Source organism: Nerophis ophidion, linkage group LG27, assembly GCF_033978795.1.
Source record: "Nerophis ophidion isolate RoL-2023_Sa linkage group LG27, RoL_Noph_v1.0, whole genome shotgun sequence".
Taxonomy (NCBI): Eukaryota; Metazoa; Chordata; class Actinopteri; order Syngnathiformes; family Syngnathidae; genus Nerophis; species Nerophis ophidion.
Genome location: NC_084637.1, coordinates 32126679 through 32146121, shown reverse-complemented (window position 1 = coordinate 32146121; position 19443 = coordinate 32126679). Strand labels below are relative to the sequence as shown.

The following is a 19443-nucleotide window of genomic DNA, read 5'->3' as shown; positions in this document are numbered from 1 at the left end:
TCATGGACCCACTAGCTGCGGAACATACCTTAATAGTTTCCAAACTTTGTCAGTCATACGGCAGTAAAAGGGCTGATTAAACAAAACAGAAGTCATCGTAATGGACCCACTAGCTGCGGAACATACCTTAATCGTTTCCAAACTTTGTCAGTCCCACGGCAGTAAAAGGGCTGATCAAACAAAACAGAAGTCATCGTCATGGACCCACTAGCTGCGGAACATACCTTAATCGTTTCCAAACTTTGTCAGTCGCACGGCAGTAAAAGGGCTGATCAAACAAAACAGAATTAATCGTCATGGACCCACTAGCTGCGGAACATACCTTAATTGTTTCCAAACTTTGTCAGTCATACGGCAGTAAAAGGGCTGATTAAACAAAACAGAAGTCATCGTCATGGACCCACTAGCTGCGGACATACCTTAATTGTTTCCGAACTTTGTCAGTCACACGGCAGTAAAATGGCTGATCAAACAAAACAGAAGTCATCGTCATGGACCCACTAGCTGCGAAACATACCTTAATAGTTTCCGAACTTTGTCAGTCACACGGCAGTAAAACGGCTGATCAAACAAAACAGAAGTCATCGTCATGGACCCACTAGCTGCGGAACATACCTAACTGTTTCCAAACTTTGTCAGTCACACGGCAGTAAAACGGCTGATCAAACAAAACAGAAGTCATCGTCATGGACCCACTAGCTGCGGAACATACCTTAATTGTTTTCAAACTTTGTCAGTCACACGGCGGTAAAAGGGCTGATCAAACAAAAAAGAAGTCATCGTCATGGACCCACTAGCTGCGGAACATACCTAACTGTTTCCAAACTTTGTCAGTCACACGGCAGTAAAACGGCTGATCAAACAAAAAAAAAGTCATCGTCATGGACCCACTAGCTGCAGAAAATACCTTAATTGCTCCCAAACTTTGTCAGTTACACGTCAATTAAACAAAATAGAAGTCATCGTCATGGACCCACTAGCTGCGAAACATACCTTAATAGTTTCCGAACTTTGTCAGTCACACGGCAGTAAAACGGCTGATCAAACAAAACAGAAGTCATCGTCATGGACCCACTAGCTGCGGAACATACCTCAATTGTTTCCAAACTTTGTCAGTCATACGGCAGTAAAACGGCTGATCAAACAAAACAGAAGTCATCGTCATGGACCCACTAGCTGCGGAACATACCTTAATAGTTTCCAAACTTTGTCAGTCATACGGCAGTAAAAGGGCTGATTAAACAAAACAGAAGTCATCGTAATGGACCCACTAGCTGCGGAACATACCTTAATCGTTTCCAAACTTTGTCAGTCCCACGGCAGTAAAAGGGCTGATCAAACAAAACAGAAGTCATCGTCATGGACCCACTAGCTGCGGAACATACCTTAATCGTTTCCAAACTTTGTCAGTCGCACGGCAGTAAAAGGGCTGATCAAACAAAACAGAATTAATCGTCATGGACCCACTAGCTGCGGAACATACCTTAATCGTTTCCAAACTTTGTCAGTCGCACGGCAGTAAAAGGGCTGATTAAACAAAACAGAAGTCATCGTCATGGACCCACTAGCTGCGAAACATACCTTAATAGTTTCCGAACTTTGTCAGTCACACGGCAGTAAAACGGCTGATCAAACAAAACAGAAGTCATCGTCATGGACCCACTAGCTGCGGAACATACCTAACTGTTTCCAAACTTTGTCAGTCACACGGCAGTAAAACGGCTGATCAAACAAAACAGAAGTCATCGTCATGGACCCACTAGCTGCGGAACATACCTTAATTGTTTTCAAACTTTGTCAGTCACACGGCGGTAAAAGGGCTGATCAAACAAAAAAGAAGTCATCGTCATGGACCCACTAGCTGCGGAACATACCTAACTGTTTCCAAACTTTGTCAGTCACACGGCAGTAAAACGGCTGATCAAACAAAAAAAAAGTCATCGTCATGGACCCACTAGCTGCAGAAAATACCTTAATTGCTCCCAAACTTTGTCAGTTACACGTCAATTAAACAAAATAGAAGTCATCGTCATGGACCCACTAGCTGCGGAACATACCTTAATTGTTTCCAAACTTTGTCAGTCACACGGCAGTAAAAGGTCTGATCAAACAAAACAGAAGTCATCGTCATGGACCCACTAGCTGCGGAACATACCTTAATTGTTTCCAAACTTTGTCAGTCACACGGCAGTAAAACGGCTGATCAAACAAAACAGAAGTCATCGTCAGTCCAGTCCATAGTGGATCTAATATAATAGTGCAGGCCTGGGCAATTATTTTGACTGGAGGGCCAAATTTAGAATAAAACATGTGTCTGGGGGCCGGTATATCTATTTTTAGGAACACTAATACAAAACCTCACAATAATATCTAATTGAATGCTAAAAACGTTATGACAAACCGCTTTAAAAAACAAACTGGAATTTTACCTTTTTTACTGTGAGACACCCACAATGTGCATGAAAAAAAGAATGTGGAATCGACAATATTAACTATGAAGGATAAAACATTGAAAATTGACCACATATGAACGTCACCTACCCTCTCCATCCACATATTTTGCCATCAAGTGAAACGCAACAAAAAAATAAATGCAAAAGGTAAAAAAAAAAATACTTACAATTTGATAATTTATTAAGCATGTGCAAATAATCATTAACTTTAGAATTTGATGCCAGCAACACGTGACAAAGAAGTTAGGAAAAGTGGCAATAAATACTGATAAAGTATAGGAATGCTCCTCAAACACTTATTTGGAACATCCCACAGGTGTGCAGGCTAATTGGGAACAGGTGGGTGCCATGATTGGGTATAAAAACAGCTTCCCAAGAAATGCTCAGTCTTTCACAAGAAAGGATGGGGCGAGGTACACCCCTTTGTCCACAACTGTGTGAGCAAATAGTCAAACAGTTTAAGAACAACGTTTCTCAAAGTGCAATTGCAAGAAATTTAGGGATTTCAACATCTACGCTCCATAATATCATCAAAAGGTTCAGAGAATCTGGAGAAATCACTCCACGTAAGCAGCATGGCCGGAAACCAACATTGAATGACCGTGACCTTCGATCCTTCAGACGGCACTGTATCAAAAACCGACATCATTCTCTAAAGGATATCTCCACATGGGCTCAGGAACACTTCAGAAAACCACTGTCACTAAATACAGTTGGTCGCTACATTTGTAAGTGCAAGTTAAAGCTATACTATGCAAAGCAAAAGCCATTTATCAACAACATCCAGAAACGCTGCCGGCTTCTCTGGGCCCGAGATCATCTAAGATGGACTGATGCAAAGTGGAAAAGTGTTCTGTGGTCTGACGAGTCCACATTTCAAATAGTTTTTGGAAATATTTGACATCGTGTCACCCGGACCAAAGGGGAAGCGAACCATCCAGACTGTTATCAGCGCAAAGTTCAAAAGCCAGCATCTGTGATGGTATGGGGGTGCATTAGTGCCCAAGACATGGGTAACTTACACATCTGTGAAGGCACCATTAATGCTGAAAGGTACATACAGGTTTTGGAACAACATATGCTGCCATCTAAGTGCCATCTTTATCATGGACGCCCCTGCTTATTTCAGCAAGACAATCCCAAGCTACATTCAGCACGTGTTACAACAGCGTAGCTTCGTAAAAAAAGAGTGCGGGTACTTTCCTGGTCCGCCTGCAGTCCAGACCTGTCTCCCATGGAAAATGTGTGGCGCATTATGAAGCGTAAAATACGACAGCGGAGACCCCGGACTGTTGAACGACTGAAGCTCTACATAAAACAAGAATGGGAAAGAATTCCACTTTCAAAGCTTCAACAATTAGTTTCCTCAGTTCCCAAACGTTTATTGAGTGTTGTTAAAAGAAAAGGTGATGTAACACAGTGGTGAACATGCCCTTTCCCAACTACTTTGGCACATGTTGCAGCCATGAAATACTAAGTTGATTATTATTTGCAAAAAAAAAATAAAGTTTATGAGTTTGAACATCAAATATGTTGTCTTTGTAGTGCATTCAACTGAATATGGGTTGAATTGGATTTGCAAATCATTGTATTCCGATTTCCCAACTCATATGGAAACAGGGTTTGTAGACCTCCTCTTAACTCAAAGACGGTGACCTACTCAGGTGCAACATCAGTGACTTTAGAAACACTCCAATATCTGGTTCCGAAGTCAGAGCAGATGAGTAGAAGTTGCTGCAAAGATGAACCGATTATATTTATTCCTTCTCTCGGTGCAGAACCCCCTCAAATACTACACTCCGCAATCAGTATACCTGTTATTTACCCAGAGTGCTTCTTTACAAGTTCCAGTCAGCAGCTGTGGATGTAGAGTGATGTGGTTATAAAAACAGGATTTACTGTTTCCTTTTTCTATTAAAGTTTTTATTAGTGTTTCGGATTTTTAACATTCAGCGCGCTTCGATCCCGAGTCAGCACATTTGGGCCAAAACACAGGTTAACGAGGTCGACATAGTAACTATTTTTTTAGATTGCTTTCACAACGGAAAACAACATAATTGGAAGGAAAGGTAAATTGTAGGAATGTGCCGATCGATCAGACGCCGATCAGTTAAAGAAAATAAATGTTTGGACACAACTTCTCCTCATTCCATGCAATTTCTTTATTTCCATGACTATTTACATTTAGATTGTCACCGAAGGCATCACAACTATTAATGAACACGTGGAGTTATGGGGGAAATAACTTGTTTTATATTCTAGTTTCTTCAAAATAGCCACCCTTTGCTCTGATTACTTTTTCGCACACTCTTGATGAGCTTCAAGAGGTAGTCACCTGAAAGGGTTTTGACTTCACAGTTGTCCTTGAAACTCATCGAGAGAATGCCAAGAGTGTGCGAAAAAGTAATCTCGATGAGCTTCAAGAGAAGCTCGAAACTCATCGAGAGAATGGCAAGAGTGTGCGAAAAAGTAATCTCGATGAGCTTCAAGAGAAGCTCGAAACTCATGGAGAGAAAGCTAAGAGTGTGCAAAAAGTAATCAGAGCAAAGGGTGGCTATTTTGTAGGATGTAGAAGTTTCTAGTTTTATATTCTTGTTTCTTCGAAATAGCCACCCTTTGCTCTGATTACATTTTGCACACTCTTGGCATTCTCTCCATGAGTTTCAAGCACGCCTGTGAAATTAAAACCATTTCAGCTGACTACCTCTCGAAGTCAATCTAGAGAATGCTAAGAGAGTGCAACAAAGTAATCAGAGCAAAGGGTGGCTATTTTGAAGAAACTAGACGTTTCTAGTTTGTTTTATAAATTGTAGTTTCTTCAAAATAGCCACCCTTTGCTCTGATTACTTTGTTGCACTCTCTTAGCATTCTCTTGATGAGCTTATAAAGGTAGTCACCTGAAATGGTTTTCACTTCACAGGTGTGCTTGAAGCTCATCGAGAGAATGCCAAGAGTGTGCGAAAAAGTAATCAGAGCAAAGGGTGGCTATTTTGGAGAAAATAGAAGCTTGTCCTCTGTAGAATATAAAACTAGAAATTGGATCCTTCTAGTTTCTTCTAAATAGCCTCCCTTTGCTCTGATTACTTTTTTGCACACTCTTGGCATTCTCTACATGACCTTCGAGCACACCTGTGAAGTGAAAACCATTTCAGGTGACTACCTTTTGAAGCTCATGGAGAGAATGCCAAGAGTGTGCAAAAAAGTATTCAGAGCAAAGGGAGGCTATTTTGAAGAAACTAAAAGCTTGTAGTTTGTAGAATGTAAAACTAGAAACTACAAGCTTCTAGTTTCTTCAAAATAGCCACCCTTTGCTCTGATTACTGGTGAAAACCATTTCAGGTGACTACCTCTTGAAGCTGACGGAGAGAATGCCCAAGAGTTTGCGGAAAAGTAATCATAAGAGAGGGTGGCTACAGTATTTTGAAGAAACTAACAGTTTGTAGTTTTTAGTTTTATATTCTAGTTTCTTCAAAATAGCCACCCTTTGCTCTGACTACTTATTCACACACTCTTAGCATTCTCTTGGTGAGCTTCAAGAGGTAGTCACCTGGAATGGTTTTCACTTCACAGGTGTGCTTTTGAAGCTCATCAAGAGAATGCCAAGAGTGTGCGAAAAAGTAATCAGAGCAAAGGTAGGCTATTTTGAAGAAACTAGAAGCTTGTAGTTTGTAGAATGTAAAACTAAAAACTATTTTGAAGAAACTAGAAGCTTGTAGTTTGTAGAATGTAAAACTAGAAACAATTTTGAAGAAACTAGAAGCTTGTAGTTTGTAGAATGTAAAACTAGAAACTATTTTGAAGAAACTAGAAGCTTGTAGTTTGTAGAATGTAAAACTAGAAACTACAAGCTTCTAGTTTCTTCAAAATAGCCTCCCTTTGCTCTGATTACTTTTTTGCACACTCTTGGCATTCTCTTGATGAGCTTCAAAAGCACACCTGTGTAGTGAAAACCATTTCAGGTGACTACCTCTTGAAGCTCATCAAGAGAATGCTAAGAGTGTGCGAATAAGTAGTCAGAGCAAAGGGTGGTTATTTTGAAGAAACTAGAATATAAAACTAAAAACTGTTAGTTTCTTCAAAATACTGTAGCCACCCTCTCTTATAATTACTTTTCCGCAAACTCTTGGGCATTCTCTCCATGAGCTTCAAGAGGTAGTCACCTGAAATGGTTTTCACTTCACAGGTGTGCTTGAAACTCATGGAGAGAATGCCAAAGGTGTGCGAAAAATTGATCAGAGCAAAGGGTGGCTATTTTGAAGAAACTAGAATATAAAACATGTTTTCAGTACATAACTCCACATGTGTTCATTCATAGTGTTGATGCCTTCAGTAACAATCTACTTTGTAAATAGTCATGGAAATAAAAATAAAAACGCATTGATTGAGAAGGTGGTTCCAAATTGTTGGCCTGTACTGAACATCAAATGTGCCATTTTTCCCCCCCGAACAAGTAAAATGAAATACATAAGTAAATAATTACCTTGAAAAAAGGTAAGAAACTACAGACTGATGTCAACATAAAACTGCATACATCTGCATGCCTGAATGGTCTTAGAGCAGGGGTGTCAAACTCAAATCCAGAGTGGGCCAACATTTAAAACTGAACAAAGCCGTGGGCCAAGGTTGAACAACTTAACCTTTTAATAGGGACCCAAACAAGTTTTGCATTGAATATTAAACAAGCAAGGCTTAAATAGGGGCGCACGGTGGTACTGGGGTTAGTGCTTATGCCTCACAATACGAAGGTCCTGAGTAATCAAGGGTTCAATCCCGGGCTCGGGATATTTCTGTGTGGAGTTTGCATGTTCTCCCCGTGACTGCGTGGGTTCCCTCCAGGTACTCCGGCTTCCTCCCATGGAACAGGCAGATCTTATATAACGCAATAATGCAAAATCAACTTTCAAAAAACAAACGAAAAAACATCAGTGGTTCATTAAATAAAATTTAATTAAAAAAAATGAATGCCGCTTTTTTATTTGCAGCCTTCTGAGGTAAATATCAACATTAACTTTTTCCACAGGCTAATACATTTGAAAATAAAATATAAATGAGGTGAGTCGGGTGTGGTGGTAGCGGGGGGGGGGGGGGGGGGTGTATATTGTAGCGTTCCGGAAGAGTTAGTATTGCAAGGGGTTCTGGGTATTTGTTCTGTTGTGTTTATGTTGTGTTACGGTCCGGATGTTCTCCCGGAATGTGTTTTGTCATTCTTGTTTGGTGTGGGTTCAGAGTGTGGCACATATTTGGAACAATGTTAAAGTTGTTTATATGGCCACCCTCAGTGTGACCTGTATGGCTGTTGACCAAGTATGTGTTTGTGAAAGCCGCATACATTATGTGACTTGGCCAGCACGCTGTTTATAAGGAGGAAAATAGGACGTGACGACATGTTGTAGAGGACGCTAAAGGCAGTGCCTTTAAGGCACGCTCCCAATATTGTTGTTCGGGAGGAAATCGGGAGAATGGTTACCCAGGGAAATTTTCGGGAAGAGCACTAAACTTCGGGAGTCTCCCGGGAAAATCGGGAGGGTTGGCAAGTATGAGTATTAGCGGTGAATGTGGTGCTCTAATGTTAATTTGATATTGCCTCAAGGGCCAAATGAAATTAAACGGCGGGCCAGAGTTTGACACCCATGCCTTAGAGAGATATAGCAACCCACAAGCACACAAAAGGCTCATCAACCACCCACGTTTCGATTGTGATTCAACCAGGGTTCATTTGAAAATAAGTATCTCCGACATATCTCGAAAAAAACACCCCGCACTTCTTGAAACTTTGCAGAACAACCGTTCAATGTCAGCCTGATCTTCTCCAGCTTGAGAACACACAGAACATCTTCAGTTGCCTTCAAAATGATCAAAATGAGTCTTCTAAAACAATAAGGCTGTAAATCAGGGGTCACCAACCTTTTTGAAACCAAGAACTACTTATTGGGTACTGATTAATGCCAAGGGCTACCAGTTTGATACACACTTGAAAAAATTGCCAGAAATAGCCAGTTTGCTCAATTTACCTTTAATAAATACATATACATATATATATATATATATATATATATATATATATATATATATATATATATATATATATATATATATATAATGGGTATTTCTGTCTGTCATTCCGTCGTACATTTTTTTTCCTTTTACGGAAGGTTTTTTGTAGAGAATAAATTATGAAAAAAACACTTAATTGAATGGTTTAAAACGGGAGAAAACAGGAAAAAAATGAAAATTTAATTTTGAAACTTAGTTAATCTTATATTTCGACTCTTTAAAATAAAAAATTCAGCCGAAAAAAAAGAAGAGAAAAACTAGCTAATTCGAATGTTTTTGAAAACATTAAAAAAAAAAATTAATAAAAACATCATTAGTAATTTTTCCTGATTAACATTAATTTTAGAATTTTGATGACATGTTTTAAATAGGTTAAAATACAATCTGCACTTTGTTAGAATATATAACAAATTGGACCAAGCTATATTTCTAACAAAGACAAATTATTTTTTCAAGATTTTCCAGAACAGAAATTTTAAAAGAAATTCAAAAGACTTTGAAATAAGATTTAAATTACATTCTAGAGTTTTTCTAGATTTACCAGAATAATTTTTGGGAATTTTAATCATAATAAGTTTGAAGAAATATTTCACACATATTCTTCGTCGAAAAAACAGAAGCTAAAATGAAGAATTAAATTAAAATGTATTTATTATTCTTTACAATAAAAAAAAAAACTTGAACATTGATTTAAATTGTCAGGAAAGAAGAGGAAGGAATTTAAAAGGCAAAAAGGTATATGTGTTTAAAAATCCTAAAATAATTTTTAAGGTTGTATTTTTTCTCTAAAATTGTCTTTCTGAAAGTTATAAGAAGCAAAGTAAAAAAAATAATTTATTTAAACAAATGAAGACCAAGTCTTTAAAATATTTTCTCGCATTTTCAAATTCTATTTGAGTTTTGTCTCTCTTAAAATTAAAAATGTCAAGCAAAGCGAGACCAGCTTGCTAGTAAATAAATACAATTAAAAAAATAGAGGCAGCTCACTGGTAAGTGCTGCTATTTGAGCTATTTTTAGAACAGGCCAGCGGGCGACTCGTTGGTGACCCCTGCTGTAAATGCTACAAAATTCTCTTTGGCTTTACTCAGGGTAGACGACTGAGGTGCTACCCTAAAAGTCCGCTTAGAGGATTTGGTTCAAATCCTTTTGCCAGTGAGCAAAGATAAAGTGTTGAAATTTTCCCTCCAAAAGCTATTCAGGGCTGGGCAGAGCCGAAGGCTAATGCTTTTTAAAGCCGATCACAAAAGCCGATCCCATTGGTCGATCGGTTGAGAGAGCAGCTAATTGTGTGTGTGCATCCACGGTAAATTGATCATCATCCCCTCTATTGCGGCAAATTAAATGCATTCCTTTTTATTTCCATCCACTTTATCACTTAACTGGGGGGCTGGAGGGCGATGCTAAGCATGTTACACAGAGAGGAAGCGCAATCAGGAGCCGGAATGTTTCATTGCTAAGCACGCTTGAAACAACACAGGAAATAAGCGCTTCGTAAAGTTGAATTAGTGAAGATGGAACTGTGTCACATCCGAAGGTGTCGGAGTTAGTTTGTGACGAACCCCAAGATGCAGAGAAGGAGGCAGGCGTTTTGCAGGTAAACATGATTTAATCTTTAAATACTAAAACAAGAACAAAACCAAAAAGGTACAATAAATAGCGTGCACGAGGCGGAGAACAAACTTGGCTATGAACAAACAAACTTGGAAGCAGGGAACAAAAGACAGTAAGCTACAAACCGCTACCAAATATAGCTTACCGCAACACGACACGACAGGTAGCAACGACAATAATCCAGCGCAGAGTGAAGGACAAAGCACATCTAAAATAGGAGCGGGCTGATTGAAACCAGGTGTGGCCAGGTGCCAATCAGCCGCATCTGAGAGGAAACAGCGCCCAGGGAGAAACACAGGAAACAGACAAAATAAGAGCGCTGACAAGGAAATACTACACACAGAGGAAACAAAGACAAATGCAGAGGAAAAAACTAAAACATAGCCAAACTGTCAGGGACAAGCCTGACAGAAGGTAAGCGGATATTAAAAGGAAAATATTTTTTTTTACAAATAATTTTGGGATATTTTTAAAGCATATTGTAAACATTTAATTATGTTTACAAAGTACAAAGAAGAAGAACCATGATAAATATTCTGAATATATTTAATCCATCCATTCACAGGGAAGACCCAGGACACGTTGGGAAGACTATGTCTACCGGCTGGCCTGGGAACGCCTCGGGATCCCCCGGGAAGAGCTGGACCAAGTGGCTGGGGAGAGAAGGAAGTCTGGACTTCCCTGCTTAGGCTACTGCCCCCGTGACCCGACCTCGGATAAGCGGAAGAAGATGGATGGATGGATTCTTTCAGTCTCAAAATAATCTTATTTATTTCATCAAATGAAATATAACTTACTTCACCAATTATTATGTATTTATTTAATTTTACTTTGATAACTTATGGAGTATATTGTAAATAAATTGAGAAAAGGAACTGAACTAAACTTTTAGTTATGGAAAAGAAAGAGGGTAGTATTAAATAAGCTCTGCTTCTTCCTACTTCTTTTCGGTCTTTTTGAAGAGACAAACTGGAAATTGTGATGTATCATGTTGTATGCTTGCATGTTCCAAATTAACTCAAACTCAACATTTAATTAAGCAATTTTAAGCATAAGTTGACTACATGAAGTACAAATACAAATTAAAGCTGCAAGCTTTGGCTGCTGCCCCCGCGACCCAAGCCCGGATAAGCGGTAGAAGCTGGATGGATAGTAGCTACTATTAGCAAACAGATAGACTTACCAACTCGGCGTAATATCCAAACATCGACACACTCTCTCGTCGCAACTTGGCCCTGATGGTCGGCACCTAGAAGTTTACAATTAGTTGTAAAATGTTGGACGGTTGTTTTTACGATATGCAGGCAAACGACGACTTTAAAACATACCGGCTTAGCTACGGCACCTGGCAGCCATCTTGGTATAGACGATCACAGCCCCTCCCTCATGAATGTTGGTGCGTGCGCAACAGCAGCAGACGGTACGGAAAAAAACGACGAAAAAAAAACGTCGCCCTCACTGTGTCTGCGCACGGCGGCCATCTTAGAAATGGTTTTCAGCGCAGCGGTTCTTTGAAGGATGATACAATCAAAACCGTAGCAGTAATAAAAACTCTTTCATTAACTTTTAATCAGAAGGGTTCAATCTCTCTCCTGTGGTAGTTTGAAGCCGACACGACCAACGCGCTTTGAGGAGATAATGTTTGAAAAAAGGTGACCGTTTTTTACAAAACTTTTGTTTTGAAGAGGGAATTGCAAACTGTCAATATATGAAATGTAGGTCTAAGTGAGACCTACATAGAGGTTTTTGTTTCATGTCGCTACAACATTCCTATTGGACGTTAAAGGCAGTTTTGTCTGTGTTTTTTCCCTAGGGGCAGTAGAGCGCACTATTGAGTTTTGGGGTTAGCTTTTTTGATTAGATCGCAATTTTCGCCAGTCCTGATGTGTGTGTGAAATTTGGTGAGTTTTGAAGCATGTAAAGGGGGTCAAATTACAGCTCAAAGAGGCAAAGGTGAGTGTTTTTACAAAACTTTTGTTTTGAGGGGGGAATTGCAAACTTCCTGTTAATTTTTGCTGAAGGATGTTAGTGTATGAAATCTAGGTCTAAGTGAGACCTACATAGAAGTTTTTGTTTCATGTAAGTACGACATTCCTAAAGAAAGTTACAGGCAGTTTTGTCTGTGATTTCTTCCTAGGAGGCGCTAAAGCGCAATTTTGAGTTTTGGGGTTAGGATTTTTGATTAGATCGCAATGTTCACCAGTCCTGATGTGTGTGTCAAATTTAGTGAGTTTTGAAGCATGTCAAGGGGGTCAAATTACAGCTGAAAGAGGCAAAGGTGAGTGTTTTTACATAACTTTTGTTTTGAAGGGGGAATTGCAAACTTCCTGTTGATTTTTGCTGAAGGATATTAGTGGATGAAATCTAGGTCTAAGTGAGACCTACATAGAGGTTTTTGTTTCATGTCGCTATGACATTCTTAATGGAAGTTACAGGCAGTTTTGTCTGTGTTTTCTTCCTAGGGGGCGCTAGATAGCATTTTTTAGTTTTAGGGTTAGGTTTTCTGATTAAATCGCAATGTTCACCAGTCCTGATGTGTGTGTCAAATTTGGTGAGTTTTGAAGCATGTTAAGGGGGTCAAATTACAGCTCAAAGCTGCGGAATAATAATAAAGAAAGAATAGAACGCTAGAAATGCAATAGGGTCCTCTGTCCCAAAGCGACATTCAGTCCCTAATTACCGTTTTTTCCGGACTATAGTACGCACCGATATTTAAGCCACACCCACAAAATTTTAGAGGAGAAAAAAAACGTCTTTCCAAATGTCAGTCATGTCTTGGTGATTATGTTTAGTTTGGCTATGTTCTTTGGTTTTTTCACTCTGTCAGTTCCTGCTTTGTTTCCATGACAACCCATTAGTTTTCACCTGTCCTCATGTAACACATCTGATTTATTTGGACTCCCGCACCTGTTGGTAACCAAGTCACCTCTATTTAAGCCTGCAGTTGCCAGGCAGTCAGCCTGGCGACATCACCCTCTACACACCCTTGTTATTCGTGCTGATGATCCATGCTGCTCTTTTTCATGCTCTTTTCTCTTTCCAAGTTAGTTTTCTTTATTCATGCCGTAGTCTGCAAGTTTTGTTTTACGTCCATAGTTTTGCCTCTGTGGTAGTTTTGTTTTCTTAGCCAATTTTTGAATCTGCTGAGAGCGCCTTTTGTTTGTTCCTTTTTTTCCGAGTTAAGATTAAAATCATGTTTTTAACCTCACGCCATGTTCGATCCAGTCGCTTTGCACCACGGGAAGTCAAATCACACCAAAGTCCTCGTCAAGACAGTTAGCCGCACCGAACTATGGACTGGACTCTCACATTATTATTTTAGATCCATTATGGACTGGACTCTCACATTATTATGTTAGATCCACTATGGACTGGACTCTCACATTATTATGTTAGATCCACTATGGACTAGACTCTCACTATTATGTTAGATCCACTATGGACTGTACTCTGACTATCACATTAGATCCACTAGGGTCTGGACTCTCACTATTATGTTAGATCCACTATGGACTGGACTCTCACTATTATGTTAGATCCACTATGGACTGTACTCTGACTATTATGTTAGATCCACTATGGACTGGACTCTCACTATCACGTTAGATCCACTAGGGTCTGGACTCTCACTATTATGTTAGATCCACTATGGACTGGACTCTCACATTATCATTTTAGATCCATTATGGACTGGACTCTCACATTATTATGTTAGATCCACTATGGACTGGACTCTCACATTATTATGTTAGATCCACTATGGACTAGACTCTCACTATTATGTTAGATCCACTATGGACTGTACTCTGACTATCACATTAGATCCACTAGGGTCTGGACTCTCACTATTATGTTAGATCCACTATGGACTGGACTCTCACTATTATGTTAGATCCACTATGGACTGTACTCTGACTATTATGTTAGATCCACTATGGACTGGACTCTCACTATCACGTTAGATCCACTAGGGTCTGGACTCTCACTATTATGTTAGATCCACTATGGACTGGACTCTCACACTATTATGTTAGATAATAATAATAATAATAATGTGAGTCCAGTCTATAGTGGATCTAACATAATAGTGAGAGTCCAGTCCATAGTGGATCTAACATAATAGTGAGAGTCCAGTCCATAGTGGATCTTACATAATAGTGCGCGGGTCCACTCCATAGTTGATCTAATATAATAGTGAGAGTCCAGTCCATAGTGGATCTAACATAATAGTGTGAGAGTCCAGTCTGGATGTAACATAATAGTGACAGTCCAGTCCATAGTGGAGCTAACATATTAGTGAGAGTCCAGTCCATAATGGATCTAATATAAAAGTGTGAGTCTAGTCCATAGTAGATCTAACATAATGGTGTGAGAGTCCAGTCCATGGTGGATCTAACATAATGGTGTGAGAGTCCAGTCCATAGTGGATCCAAAATAATAGTGAGAGTCCAGTCCATAGTGGATTTAACATAATAGTGAGAGTCCAGTCCATAGTGGATCCAACATAATAGTGAGAGTCCAGTCCATAGTGGATCTAACATAATAGTGAGAGTCCAGTCCATAGTGGATCTAACATAATAGTGAGAGTCCAGTCCATAGTGGATCTAACATAATAGTGGGAGTCCAGTCCATAGTGGATCTAACATAATGGTGTGAGAGTCCAGTCCATAGTGGATCTAACATAATAGTGAGAGTCCAGTCCATAGTGGATTTAACATAATAGTGAGAGTCCAGTCCATAGTGGATCCAACATAATAGTGAGAGTCCAGTCCATAGTGGATCTAACATAATAGTGAGAGTCCAGTCCATAGTGGATCTAACATAATAGTGAGAGTCCAGTCCATAGTGGATCTAACATAATAGTGGGAGTCCAGTCCATAGTGGATCTAACATAATAGTGAGAGTCCAGTCCATAGTGGATCTAACATAATAGTGAGAGTCCAGTCAATAGTGGATTTAACATAATAGTGAGAGTCCAGTCCATAGTGGATCCAACATAATAGTGAGAGTCCAGTCCATAGTGGATCTAACATAATAGTGAGAGTCCAGTCCATAGTGGATCCAACATAATAGTGAGAGTCCAGTCCATAGTGGATCTAACATAATAGTGAGAGTCCAATCCATAGTGGATCTAACATAATAGTGAGAGTCCAATCCATAGTGGATCTAACATAATAGTGAGAGTCCAGTCCATAGTGGATCTAACATAATAGTGAGAGTCCAATCCATAGTGGATCTAACATAATAGTGAGAGTCCAGTCCATAGTGGATCTAACATAATAGTGAGAGTCCAGTCCATAGTGGATCCAACATAGTAGTGTGAGATGGACTCTCACACTATAATGTTAGATCCACTATGGACTGGACTTTCACAATATAATGTCAGACCCACTCGACGTCCATTGTATCCGGTCTCCCTAGAGGGGGGGGTTTACCCACATCTGCGGTCATCTCCAAGGTTTCTCATAGTCATCCACATTGACGTCCCACTGGGTTGTGAGTTCTTCCTTGTCGTTGTGGCTTGTGCAGTCCTTTGAGACACTTGTGATTTAGGGCTATATAAAAAAACATTGATTGATTAATTGATTGATTTATAATTGATGATTCCTACTTTGCGGAAAATTCATGGCAATCAACAGCAACACGTGAGGGACAACTGAAGTAAAATATGGTGTTGACATTTTCACACTGACGCACCAAAAATAAATCAAACAAAAATAGGGTTAATACATCGGTATCGGACAATCGGTATCAGAATCGGTAGCTTACTGAATAACTAATTGTATTCACATCCCAAAAAAGTAACAACTGAAACTGAGAACTGACAACGATATTTATCAAATACGATTTTTTGTAATCATGCCCCAGTCTACTTGAGAGGTCTTAAGAAACCTTGACTAAAGAACAAGACCTTATCATCAAACACAAGCTGACTCTGAAATGGAGAAAGTTCTGCCTCTTCCAGCCTTCCTGGTCAACTTTTTCAAACTCTTGCAAGAATTACGGGAGATTTTCTTGGCCATATGTTAGAAATCTGAACTTATATTTCTTTAAAGGCTGCTTTGTACAGAACATAAGCTGCAAACTCACCCGGGGGTCTTTTGCATCTTAGAGAAACCCAACACATCCATGCAGTCTTGTCACCAGGTGGTCCAGCCCCAAATAATCAAAGACTCCACATTCCGACCCTCCAAAGTCATCCATGACCGAGTCAGCAGAAGCCTGAAAAAAAACTCAGAAGCCCGACGGGTCCCGGATCTGAATTCCCGGTCCTGGTGTGGGTCGGGGAACGTGAGTTCAGTCCTTCTGCTGCATCCCGCCCGGCTCGGTCGGGCTGCAGTGAGCATGTGCGAGTGCTCTCCATCCCGGGGTGGAGGGAGGGCTGAGGGATGGGATGGAGAGAGAGAGAGAGAGAGAGAGAGAGAGAGAGAGAGAGAGTGGGGGCGGTTGTTAGGCATTGACTGCATGATGGATGCCGCCTGGCTCCTGCTTCTCCTGACGACCGAGGCGGAGAGGAAGGTGGCCTGGAGATTAGGGGATGCTTGAAAGATGGCCAACTTGATGGGGGGGGGGGAATGGCAACTAAGTGCGGCGGGGAGAGCGGTGAAGAGGAATCGCTGACGCTGCAGATTGGAACGCTGATGGGAGCAAGACCCCCGACTCTTTGGTAGATCACACGTCACATGACCCTTCGTCCTCTTTTTGATCCCATGTGAGACGTTCGCGGTCAAGGGAAGAGGTGCAGGGATCTTTATCTTTAAACTCTTTTGTATACTCTAGCCTTTAAAAAGACCCCCCTTTTTAGACCAGTTGATCTGCCGTTTGTTTTTGTTTTCTCCGGACAGAGATCCGGTGGCCATGGATGAAGTGCTGGCTGTCCAGAGTCGGGACCCAGGGTGGACCGCTCGCCTGGGGACATCTCTGCACTGCTGACTCGTCTCCGCTCAGAATGTTCTCCTGCTAGATCCACTATGGACTGGACTCTCACTATTAGGTTAGATCCACTATGGACTGGACTCTCACTATTATGTTAGATCCACTATGGACAGGACTCTTACTATTAAGTTAAATCCACTATGAACTGGACTCTCACTATTATGTTGGATCCACTATGGACTGGACTCTCACTATTATGTTAGATCCACTATGGACTGGACTCTCACTATTAGGTTAGATCCACTATGGACTGGACTCTCACTATTATGTTTGATCCACTATAGACTGGACTCTCACTGTTAGGTTAGATCCACTTAACTGGACTCTCACTATTATGTTAGATCCACTGTGGACTGGACTCTCACCATTAGGTTAGATCCACTATGGACTGGACTCTCACTATTATGTTAGATCCACTATGGACTGGACTCTATTAGGTTAGATCCACTATGGACTGGACTCTCACACTATTATGTTAGATCCACTAAGGACTGGACTCTCACTATTATGTTAGATCCACTATAGACCTGACTCTCACTATTATGTTAGATCCACTATGGACTGGACTCTCACTATTATGTTAGATCCACTATGAACTGGACTCTCACTATTATGTTGGATCCACTATGGACTGGATTCTCACTATTAGGTTAGATCCACTATGGACTGGACTCTCACACTATTATGTTAGATCCACTAAGGACTGGACTCTCACTATTATGTTAGATCCACTATAGACCTGACTCTCACTATTATGTTAGATCCACTATGGACTGGATTCTCACTATTATGTTAGATCCACTACGGACTGGACTCCCACTATTATGTTGGATCCACTTTGGACTGGACTCTCACTATTATGTTAGATCCACTATAGACTGGACTCTCACTATTAGGTTGGATCCACTATAGACTGGACTCTCACTATTATGTTAGATCCACTATGGACTGGACTCTCACTATTATGTTAGAGTCGCTATGGACTGGACTCTCACTATTATGTTAGACCCACTATGGACTGGACTCTCACTATTATGTTGGATCCACTTTGGACTGGACTCTCACTATTAGGTTAGACCCACCAAGGACTGGACTCTCACTATTATGTTGGATCCACTATAGACTGGACTCTCACTATTATGTTAGATCCACTATGGACTGGACTCTCACTATTATGTTAGACCCACTATGGACTGGACTCTCACTATTATGTTAGACCCACTATGGACTGGACTCTCACTATTATGTTAGATCCACTTTGGACTGGACTCTCACTATTATGTTAGATCCACTATGGACTGGACTCTCACTATTATGTTAGATCCACTATGGACTGGACTCTCACTATTATGTTAGATCCACTATGGACTGGACTCTCACACTATTATGTTAGATCCACTATGAACTGGACTCTCACTTTTATGTTAAATCCACTATGGACTGGACTCTCACTATTATGTGAGCTCCACTATGGACTGGACTCTCACTATTATGTGCTTAAATTCCCTTGGAGGAACATCTGGTCCAAACGCAACACTAGCCAAGACAACATAAACTATACAGTACTGTCATCGAACGTCTTGGACTTGCAGCTATAAATGAGACTCTGAAATGTACCAAAACAAGATGTGACAACTGGACAGCAGTTATGATAATGAGGTCATGTTTAAACACCAAAGTACAAAAAATTGGTACCAGTATTCGCTCTGAACGGTGGGGGCTATTGGCATATTGAAGAAGACAACACTTCCATAACGTTTTCAGATCAACTTGGCGACGCGATTTGAATGTGTTGTTTTTAGGTTGGTCTCTCCAAAGCTTTGGAGTAAATTGCAAAATACCTATTCTGTTCTGGGTGATCATTTAAACTCAGTTTATGTGTCATCAAAATAATTTGGGATTGACCAGTAGCTTAAATTCCCTTGGAGGAACATCTGGCCCAAACGCAACACTACCCAAGACAACATAAACTATACAGTACTGTCATCTAAAGTCTTGGACTTGCAGCTATAAATGAGACTCTGAAATGTACTAAAACAAGATGTGACAACTGGATAGCAGTTAAGATAATGAGCTCATGTTTGAACACCAAAGTACAAAAAATTGGTACCAGTATTCGCTCTGAAGGGTGGGGGCTATTGGCATATTGAAGAAGACAACACTTCCAAAAGATTTTCAGATCAATTTGGCGATGCGATTTGAATGTGTTGTTTTTAGGTTGGTCTCTCCAAAGCTTTGGAGTAAATTCCAAAATACCTATTCTGTTCTGGGTGATCATTTAAACTCAGTTTATGTGTCATCAAAAGAATTTGGGATTGACCAGTAGCTTAAATTCCCTTGGAGGAACAGCTGGTCCAAACGCAACACTAGCCAAGACAACATAAACTA

The 19443-nt window shown here is 40.2% G+C and overlaps 1 protein-coding gene across 3 annotated transcripts in view; it reads right to left on the bottom strand.

The window, feature by feature from the left end:
• LOC133544209 (FERM and PDZ domain-containing protein 4-like) overlaps positions 1–19443 on the bottom strand; it is a 138347-nt gene that overhangs the window by 86771 nt on the left and 32133 nt on the right. The window contains exon 1 of one of the 3 annotated variants that reach the window (XM_061889347.1): positions 16210–16521. The exons of the other annotated variants lie outside the window; for them this stretch is intronic. Coding sequence (XP_061745331.1) covers positions 16210–16250 — 41 coding nt within the window. The 5' untranslated portion in view covers positions 16251–16521. Of the gene's footprint in view, positions 1–16209; positions 16522–19443 lie in introns of those variants that run through there. 3 annotated transcript variants of the gene reach the window in all.